At 26.4% G+C, this 10,629-nt stretch overlaps 1 protein-coding gene and 1 pseudogene across 1 annotated transcript; both read left to right on the top strand.

The window, feature by feature from the left end:
* Positions 1 to 1,603, top strand: part of LOC137836594 (bidirectional sugar transporter SWEET5-like) — a 20,902-nt pseudogene extending 19,299 nt beyond the window's left edge.
* Positions 1,604 to 7,299: 5,696 nt separating this feature from the next.
* On the top strand, positions 7,300 to 9,058 carry LOC137836593 (bidirectional sugar transporter SWEET7b-like). The gene is made up of 6 exons (XM_068645256.1): positions 7,300 to 7,342; positions 7,460 to 7,496; positions 7,812 to 8,028; positions 8,391 to 8,552; positions 8,671 to 8,793; positions 8,906 to 9,058. The coding sequence occupies exons 1-6, from the start codon at positions 7,300 to 7,302 to the stop codon at positions 9,056 to 9,058; spliced, it is 735 nt and encodes a 244-aa protein (XP_068501357.1).
* The last annotated feature ends 1,571 nt before the right edge of the window (positions 9,059 to 10,629 follow it).

The following is a 10,629-nucleotide window of genomic DNA, read 5'->3' as shown; positions in this document are numbered from 1 at the left end:
CAGGAAATGTCATCTCCTTTGGCTTGTTCTTCTCACCAGCGTAATTAATCTTTCTCTCTACACTCATAAAAAAAAATGTTGCATGATTATCATGTAGATCTACCAGTGTTATTAATCTCTGTAATTACTATCTAAATTTTGATGTAGTGTTAGATTGCTTAACTTTTTCTCATTAAAAAAATGTTTGTTTTTAAATAAAACGTGAAAGTGGTAGAAAACATGAGATTGATCAAAGGAATAGGTTATAGAATTAAATTTAAAATAAATATTATAGAAACAACCTAAAATATAGTGTTTTTTTATTTATAAAATGTTTTTGAGAAAAATGATATATGGGTTATTATTTGAATGAATTGCAGACCAACTTTCTATAAAATTATAAAGCAGAAGTCGGTGGAGGAATTCAAGCCTGATCCATACATAGCTACAGTGTTGAATTGTGCGTTTTGGGTGTTTTATGGAATGCCATTTGTGCATCCAAATAGTCATTTAGTGGTCACTATCAATGGAGTTGGACTTGTGTTCGAGTTTGTCTATCTTGCCATATTTTTCATCTATGCAACCAACAAAGGACGGGTGCGTATGCTTAATGTTTCATTATATATCTTTTCACTCATTCATGCTTACCTCACCTCATTTTATATCATCATAATGTGTTTTGTAAGATTGAGGTAGACTTAAATCGATTTCTTATCATAGTATCAAAATCATTTAAAGTTTATTTTAGCGTATAAGATAATAAAGTCATTTCATAATATATAAATGGATATAAATATTATCTTATGAGTCGATTTTGTAAGATTCTATTAGACTTGCATTTACTTTCTTAATAGAGTTTTATTAATGATGTTTAAAAGATAAAATATTATCATCATGCTTATGTAACCATATATTATTGTTGTTTTGTCGCTCACAGTCTCTCTTTCCTCTCTGTAGAGAAAGGTGTCGCTTTTACTTCTCATTGAAGCTATTTTCTTTGCTGCCATTATTCTTGTAACAATGTTCGTGTTGCATGGCACCACACGAAGGTCGTTGGTGGTTGGTATCATCTGTGATGTCTTCAATGTCATGATGTATGTCTCTCCTCTTACAATCATGGTAAGTCTTCAATTCATACAATTACATCCTATGACACATGAACATTGAAATCTATTTTACATAATTTTTTATTCCAAAACTTATAATGATCTTGGTGTGTATAAACTAATGATCACAGGCTAAGGTTATCAAAACTAAGAGCGTGAAATACATGCCCTTCTGGCTCTCTTTGACCAACTTCCTTAATGGTGTGTGTTGGACCACATATGCTCTTATCCACCCCTCGACATCTATGTTCTGGTAATTACTTGGTTATTTCATTTTTCTCCTTTCTATGTCATTTATCTTTCCTTTTGTAGTTCTTGGATGAAATCACCTTTTGTTTACCTTTGTTGTGTATTCATTGTTGCAGATCAGTAACAGTATTGGAGCAATCTCTGGACTGGTTCAGCTCCTCTTGTATGGTTTCTACTATTGCAGAGGAGAAAATAATGATAATGGTGTTGAACTTCAGAACACAACTCAGGTCCCAGTCTCTGGATGCTCCCCAGATCTTGAAGCTTGATTTCATATATTTTTATATTTTAGTATCTATATTGTAAAACTATGCTTTTATAAGCATATGATCTCATAGTACACTAGATATATAGATATCATTTATGGCAATATTATACCCAAGTTGTACATCTTTTACATCTTGTGTTATGTTCCATTTTCTACTTGTTTTATAAATCAATTACTTAACAAATATAAGGTGATGATTAACTTTTAAAGATTTTAAAAAATAGGAATTAGTTCATGTTTATTTATTATTAAAAAAAATTACTTTTCAAGAAAAAAAAGTATGAGAATAATTTTTATACAAGTCTTAACTATTCAGATTTTCTAATTTTTATTATTTTATAAATATGCAATATATGAGTAAAAAAATAGTTATTTTAAAGAAATAGTTTTTTCAGTAAAAGAACTTAATACAAGCTAATGGTACTCGTTCGATTATTTCATTAACTATGATAGTTAGTTAACCGGAAGAATAATATTGATACTATTTATTTAATCTGTTTAATTTTTTAAACAATCCACATTCACATTTTGTTTAATTTTAAAAATAGACACATATTTTTATGTTATTTGATTAAATAAAAATAAATAATATTAGTAAAATTTTAAATTTACAAATAATATTTTCCGATACAATAATTTAATCACTTAATTAATATAAATATTTTATTATTTTAAGTTCCTAATATATCATATAAATAGAGCAATATTAATTTATATAAGAAAATAATAATAATTATCCCCACTTTGTGGAAGCTTATCTTTCCTTATACTAATTTATAACTAAGTAAAAGATAAAATTTAATTACAAAACAAGTTCAATCACAACTTAAGTGATCTTGATAAATTTTACTAAAAATATATAGACATGTTTTCTCTATCCAACATTAAGTCTAAGTCATGGAAAAAATCTAAAAGAAAAATAAAATTATGAGTAATAAAATTTTGAATCACACTATACAAGTTTTTTTTAGCTGATAGAAAAAATATCAAGTTTTCTTTTTATTCTTCAAAATATTCAATGAAGGAAATAAGACCTCTCTTATTTATTTACAACTATTATTATTTGATGAGGTGTTTTGTGACATAATTATTTCTAAGTTATTTCCTTAGCCGAGAGACTTGAATATTCTTCCATCATCCATCCTTTTCCGAACCTAATCTCCATATCTTTTTTTCAAGTAAAAGCTACGTTAAACCACTTACAATATATTTGATTTCTAAACCACCACATTCTACATATGGTATTCCAAAATTCCTACGCTTTCCTCACTTTTCCACCTTAAGATAAATTGAGATTGGATGTTCCTAATCATATCAACTAGAATGGAATCTTTGATTAATGTTATTTACCTTTTCATAAATCTGAACACAGTCAATTGAGTTGGTGAACTATCACTATTTTGATGTCCATTAAAGACTTTTTTTCAACCTCCGGTAAGGATGATGACTTGTAGAAAATCTTTGATGTCGAAGATATAATGTCTTTCTTCCATGTTTCAATTATGACGTAATAACCCACATTTCAAACAATTTTTCAAGAATTAAAACTCATTCTTGTATAATATATAATCATTAGGATATAAGTGTATCATTTTATACTTCATACCCATTGAATAAAGAACCTTTTTGGCCTCATAATTACGATTAGGTAAAGTATTTCTCTTTAGAAGCATTTCCTTCAACAATTGAAGCAATTACGTGAAACTTTTATCAGTTCATTCATTTATTGCCTTCAAATTCATCAATCTTAACATGCTGATAATAGTGTGAAGTTAGTTGATCCAGGATACAATAAAGTCTCTTCAACGATTGACATAATTTTGTATCCTTGCGCTTCCTCAATAGACTTAACTCCAACATCACAAATCATGTCCTCCAATCGATCATCATGTACTACATCCTCCATGGTGGACTGAACATATTCTTGGAATACGGATGATGACTTTTTACGACAAGTGCACCGAGTTGTCAAAAGTAATAATTTGTGGGACGAATATCGATCCCACAAGGAACAATTGATTATTCAAGTACAATATTCACTTAATATAAAACAGAACAATAAAAAGTTGGTTTGAAGATTGTTATAATGGCGAGAATTAACAAGAAAACAAATTAAAGAGTAATTGCTTCAATTGGAAAAATTGGGATTGAGTTTCATCTGTCTCACTCTTATGTATTTTGATTAGCATGTTAACATTATGTTCTTTGATTGAAATTGATGCTCGTATAAAAGTCATTTATATCAATTCCTCGCATATAAAACTCTTAAGAATGTTTCCTAAATGTCGATTTCTCACATGTTTATAAGAACAACTTAGGATCAAGCTCAGATGTTAATAGCAATTAACATTTCAAGTCTATTCTTAACACTCAAATATGTTAAGTATTGTTGTTTAGGTAAGAACCCTAAAAATACTTTCCAGTCAGATTTAAGATCCTCAAACATGTCACAAATACTTAAAAGCAAAACAACTATACCAATAATCAATAAAAAAATATAATATTATATCATTGTTAAATATCATCTCAATACATAAGAGTTTGAACATATTACTTCAAATCCCAAAGGGTAGAATTAGCCACGCATACTTCTTCCATTTTCCCAATTGGTACAATTCACTCAATGGTGTTTTCCTCTTAATCTGGCACATTAGGATTGTGCCTATAGCCCCCTATTTAACTTAATTTGTTAGGGTTAGGTGACTTCCTGTGTTGCGTTATGGGCTCGTTCATAAAAACATAAAATTAGTCCAATTAATCTAACGCATTTTCGCGGTTGAGTTTGACTTTTTTTTTCTCTCTTTTGTGCGTTCTGGGCCTTCTAGCTTTCTCCTTTTAGCATATATCATTCTTCTTTAATCCAAATCTCTATTCTTTCATAGAAACCTGCAATTAACACCAAATTTGATAATAAAATGTTCTTATCCAATTAAAGATCATAAAAAATGTAAAAAGGTATAAATTCATAAATTATGGATTATTTTATATGTAAATTAGCAATTAATACTCATAAGTGCCTATATTTCAATATGAAATATTACGGAAATTAGACACTTATCAACAGAGACACTTGGTAAATATAATAATTCACCAAGCCATGTCCAAGTTGTATTAGGTTGTAAAAACCCATCACATAGAAGATGGTCCCTGATTTCATTAACATCCAATTTCCTCCCATTCAAACAATTAACGCACAAACACCTAAAATTTACTCTATCACCACTACTATTGTCATTATGTTGCACAAATTGTATAAATTTTTCTACTCCTCTTTTGTACTCATCACTTATGCAAGATAAATAAATTCAATTTCAATCCATATGTATACATGCAATTCATAAAATTAACAAACCTAATTTTACGTGCAATTGAATAAATAAACAATTCTAATTATACATGCATTTCAAAGAATAGGATAGTCTGTAAACACTAAAGTGATTATGTCATGTCATGCAATGTTGGCTAGTATCCAATTTAACAACAACCAATGAACATTTATTTTTTTCACAATGAACATTAATTTTTTCACACTTTAAGATAAATTCAAAATAAGTATGATTAAGTTCTAATTTCATAAAAAAAAAAAACACTCTATTTACTTGTTAATCAGACCACCTATTTATAGTGCCTGTTATTGAATTTTATTAATTTTATTAGGCTTTTACTTTTTATATTTTACAATTACTAAATGTATTTTTAATGTTTTTGACTTATTCGTTGGGTTTGATACACTAGTAAAACTCTTATTATTCCTTTATCTTTTTCTGATCTTTAATATGCTAACGACATTTCGACCAGTCGACCTTTTGGCCATATCTTTTATTAACCAGTGCATAAAATATTATTTAGTTTGATTAAAATTTATATTTAATTAAACTAAAATAAAATTGAATAATTAATTTTTGTATTTAATTCGATTTTTTTTTTCAAATCAAACTTTCTTGGAAGAATGGATATGAAATGGAAAATCTGATTAAACAAAAACTAATGAATCCTTGAAATTCACGAAAGAGTTGTTCATCCCTTAGTTTTTTTACTTGAGATGTTGAGAAGTTCATATATGCTAACTTAGTTTATATTTCTTTGTGTTCTACAAAATATTTAGAACCTATTACTTTATATATATATATATATTTATTTATTTATTTGTATGTGTGTGTTTTTTTTCTTTTCAGGATCCTGCAAGCTTTATTTATAATAATTAAGGTCAATTTAAGATGAAGATTTATTTAAATTAACCAAAATAATTTATTAAAAATACTGTAATTTTATTTAAAATGTAAAAATATTAACTATTAATTAACGATTTAAATCCTACTTGAAGCAAAATAATAATATTAAAATGGCCTATTAGTTCAGATTTAAATCCTACTTGAAGCAAAATAATAATATTAAAGTGGCCTATTAGCTCAGTTGGTTAGAACGTCTTAGCATGCGAAGGTCGTAGGTTCGAGACCTGCATAGGCCTATTCTTTATGAATAGGTATAGTCTACCTATGTATCGTTTTTGGGAATAGTGATGTCTAACATGAAAACTTTTATAAAAAAAGTAAAAAATTAACTATTTAAATAAGAAAATTATTTAATTATTTAAAAATAAAATAAAAATTATTCAATTATTGATTTATTAAATAAATAAATATTTTTTTATTAAAAGATAAAATTGTCTAATTAAAAATAAATATATGCACACGGATACAAACACTTCATTTATTAAATTAATTAAAGTGTTATTTATGTTTATACTAAATAATCTAAGAAACTTGTGTGATTTTTTACAGCTTAAAGCATAAGTTTTTAATTAGAATACACAGTGTTGGCAAAATGATGATAATAACAATTAATATATAAAATCATAGTATGGTTCACATTTGGGTAAACCCACTATATGTATACTAATTTGATAAATATAAATGAATATGAAAACAATATATGATGGATCATACGAGATTCATATACTATGGTCAAAATAGATATTAATATAATGATTTATCATATGTTTTTTACACTTAGCAATTACTGTCTATAATAAATTTCGCAATTAAATATTTTACTATAAATTATAATAAACTTGATATTTATAAAGTGTTATAATAAATTGCGCAATTAAATATTTTATGCACGTACGGTGTATCATATTCCATATAATTATCTATTGTGAATTGATTTCATTTAATGAAAAGATGATGAATTTCAATAGAAAATTTGTTAATATATATGATTGATTTAATTAAATTGATGGATGTAGGTAGTTTATATTTAAAAATATTTGTTATCATTGTCAACTAATTTCTCAAAACAATAACAACAAAATATATATATATATATATATATATATATAATTTATATTTTGGTGTTGAAAATAAAAACAGTTTTCTGTTTATCTTTGTCTTAGAAACGTTTTTACAACTCATTCCGATAATTGTTTATATTAAAAATAGATAAGTTTGATAATATATTTGATGAAATGATAATTATTATGGTTAGCTTTTAGCCAATAAAACTTGAATTAGTTATCTAAAATAATTATCTTTTAAAAGATATGATTAAGATATTCAAATATTACATAGAAAAAACTCTATAAATAAAATTTACCTCTTCCTTTTTTTTTATCAAACACACACTCACACAAAGAAAGCACTATCTTCTTCTATTGTTCTTTCTAAGTTTTCTGCGTGTTTTGTATTGTCTTCAAAAATGGTGTCAGCTTCGGTAGCTCGCAACATTATCGGCATCATAGGTTTGTTCCCATGCATATGTTTTTCAATCGATTTAGGCATGAAAACATGATTGGTTTGTGCTTATTGTTAAGTTTGTTTTGTTTGTGTTTTGATCGTTCTTTGCTTTTTCTTTCCAGGAAATGTCATCTCCTTTGGCTTATTCTTCTCACCAGCGTAATTAATCTTTTTCTCTACACTCATAAAAAAATGTTTCATGATTATTATGTAGATGTACCGGTGTTATTAATCTATGAAATTAATATCTAAATTTTAATGTAGTGTTAGATTGCTTAACTTTTTCTCATTAAAAAATATTTGTTTTTAAATAAAACGTGAAAGTGGTAGAAAATATAAGATTGATCAAAGGAATAGGTCAGAGAATTAAATTTAAAATAAATATTATAGAAATAACCTAAAATATAGTTTTTTTTATTTATAAAATGTTTTTGAGAAAAATGATATATGGGTTATTATTTGAATGAATTGCAGACCAACTCTCTATAACATTATAAAGCAGAAGTCGGTGGAGGAGTTCAAGCCTGATCCGTACATAGCTACGGTGTTGAACTGTGCGTTTTGGGTGTTTTATGGAATGTCATTTGTGCACCCAAATAGTCTTTTAGTGGTCACCATCAATGGCGTTGGGCTTGTGTTCGAGTTCGTCTATCTTGCCATATTTTTCATCTATGCAACCAACAAAGGACGAGTGCGTATGCTTCCTCTTTCATTTATATATCTTTTCACTCTTTCATGCATACCTCACCTCATTTTATATTATCTCATAGTGTGTTTTGTAAGATTGAGGTATGCTTAAATCGATTTCTTATCTTAGTATCAAATTTATTTAAAGTTTGTTTTAGCGCATAAGATAATAAAAACATTCCATAGTATATAAATGAGTACAAATGTTATCTTATGATTCAATTTTGTAAGATTCAATAAGACTTGCATTTACTTTCTTAATAGAGTTTTATTAATGGTGTTTAAAAGATAAAATAGTATCATCATGCTTATGTAATCATATACTATTGTTGTTATTTGCTCACTGTCTCTCTTTCCTCTTTGTAGAGAAAGATGTCGCTATTACTTCTCATTGAAGCTATTTTCTTTGCTGCCATTATTCTTGTAACAATGTTGGTGCTGCATGGCACCACGCGAAGGTCATTGGTGGTTGGTATCATCTGTGATGTCTTCAATGTCATGATGTATGTCTCTCCTCTTACAATCATGGTAAGTCTTCAATTCATACAATTACATCCTATGACACATGAACACTAAAATCTATTTTACACAATTTTTCATTCCAAAACTTGCAATGATCTTGGTGTGTATAAATTAATGATTTTAGGCTAAGGTTATCAAAACGAAGAGCGTGAAATACATGCCATTTTGGCTCTCTCTGACCAACTTCCTTAATGGTGTGTGTTGGACCACATATGCTCTTATCCACCCCCTCGACATCTATGTTCTGGTAATTACTTGGTTACTTCACTTTTCTCATCTCTATGTAATTTCTCTTTCCTTTTGTAGTTCTTGGACTAAATCATCTTTTGCTTACCTTTGTTGTGTATTCATTGTTGCAGATCAGTAACAGTATTGGAGCAATCTCTGGACTGGTTCAACTCCTCTTGTATGGTTTCTACTATTGTAGAGGAGAAAACAATGATAATGGTGTTGAGCTTCAGAACCCAGCTCAAGTCCAAGTCTCTGAACGCTCCGCAGACCTTGAAGCTTGATTTCATATATTTTATATGCTTTTGGTATCTATATTGTAAAACTATGCTTTTATAAACATCTAATGTCATAGTACTGTAGATATATAGATATTATTTATGGGCAATATTATACCCAATAGTACATCTTTTACATCTTGTGTTATGTTCCATTGTCTACTAGTTTTTATATATCAATTACTTAACAAATATAACGTAATGATTAACTTTTTAAGATTTTTAAAACATAGAGATTAGTTCATGTTTATTTATAATTAAAAAATTCTTTTTCAAGAAAAAAAAGTATGAGAATAACTTTTAAACAAAGTCTTAACTATACAGATTTTCTAATTTTTATTATTTTATAAATCTGAAATAAATAAGTAAAGAAATATTTATTTTTAAAAAAATAGTTCTTTCCGTAAAAGAACTTAATACAAGTTCGATTAAACTATACTCGTTCGATGATTTTATCAACTATCATAGTTAGTTAACCGGAAGAGTTATATCGATACTAATTAATATGTTTAATTTTTTAAACAAACCACATTCACATTTTGTTTAATTTTAAAAATAGACACATATTTTTCTGTTATTGACTAAATAACAATAAATAATATTAGTAACATTTTTTAATTTATAAATAATATTTTCCGATACAATATTTTAATCACTTAATTAATATAAATATTTTATTAATTTAAATTTCCTAATATATCATATAAATAAAGCAATATTAATTTATATAAGAAAAAACTAATAATTATCCCCACTTGGTTGAAGCTTATTCCTTCCCTATACTAATTTATAACTAAATAAAAATTTAAAATTTAATTACAAAACAAGTTCAATCATAACTAAACTGATCTTGATAAATTTTACTATAAATATATAGATATGTTTTCTCTATCCAACATAAGTGTAAGTCATGGAAAAGATCTAAAAAATAATAATTATGAGTAATAAAATTTTGAATCACACTATACAAGTTTTCTTTACCCGATAAAAAAATATCAAGTTTTCTTTTATTATTCAATGAAGGAAATAAGACATCTCTTATTTATTTACAACTATTATTATTTGATGAGGTGTTTTTAATTTCATCTTGTTTAATTATTTTATATTATTTATAGTTGTTATTATTTGATGATCTATCTCTAATCTCATCTTGTTTAATTATTTCATGTTATTTTATTAATCTCATAATTTTTATTTATAATGTATTTCTTACTTTAATTTAGAATATAAATTTTCGGTTAGTAAATAAATATAAACTATATCTATATATTTAGACAGGTAATGATTCTTAATTCTACATTCTATGATAATCATAATGTATTATAATATTGATTGTTAATACGTCAGAAAAAATTATAAAATAATAATAACAATAATATTAATATAAATATAAATATTTAAAGTAATTTGTAATTGGAGACTTGCACTAGTAAAGAAAAAAAGTTTTACGATGTGTACAGGGGAAGTAAGTGTGATTTCTTCATAACAAAAATATTTATATAACAAATTGATTCTAACACATAATTAAAACATATCAAAATATATGTTTTAAAATATAATAAAATTGATGAGAAATG

The sequence above is a fragment of the Phaseolus vulgaris genome, chromosome 4, assembly GCF_000499845.2.
Source record: "Phaseolus vulgaris cultivar G19833 chromosome 4, P. vulgaris v2.0, whole genome shotgun sequence".
NCBI classification, from domain to species: Eukaryota; Viridiplantae; Streptophyta; class Magnoliopsida; order Fabales; family Fabaceae; genus Phaseolus; species Phaseolus vulgaris.
This window is presented reverse-complemented; position numbering and strand designations above follow the sequence as displayed.

What these genes read in the sequence shown, in the direction of transcription:
- LOC137836593 (XM_068645256.1), top strand. Translation starts at nt 7,300, where the DNA reads ATGGTGTCAGCTTCGGTAGCTCGCAACATTATCGGCATCATAG. An exon ending in CAACATTATCGGCATCATAG is followed by an intron (nt 7,343 to 7,459) that starts GTTTGTTCCCAT and finishes TTTTCTTTCCAG; the next exon opens with GAAATGTCATCTCCTTTGGC. An exon ending in GGCTTATTCTTCTCACCAGC is followed by an intron (nt 7,497 to 7,811) that starts GTAATTAATCTT and finishes AATGAATTGCAG; the next exon opens with ACCAACTCTCTATAACATTA.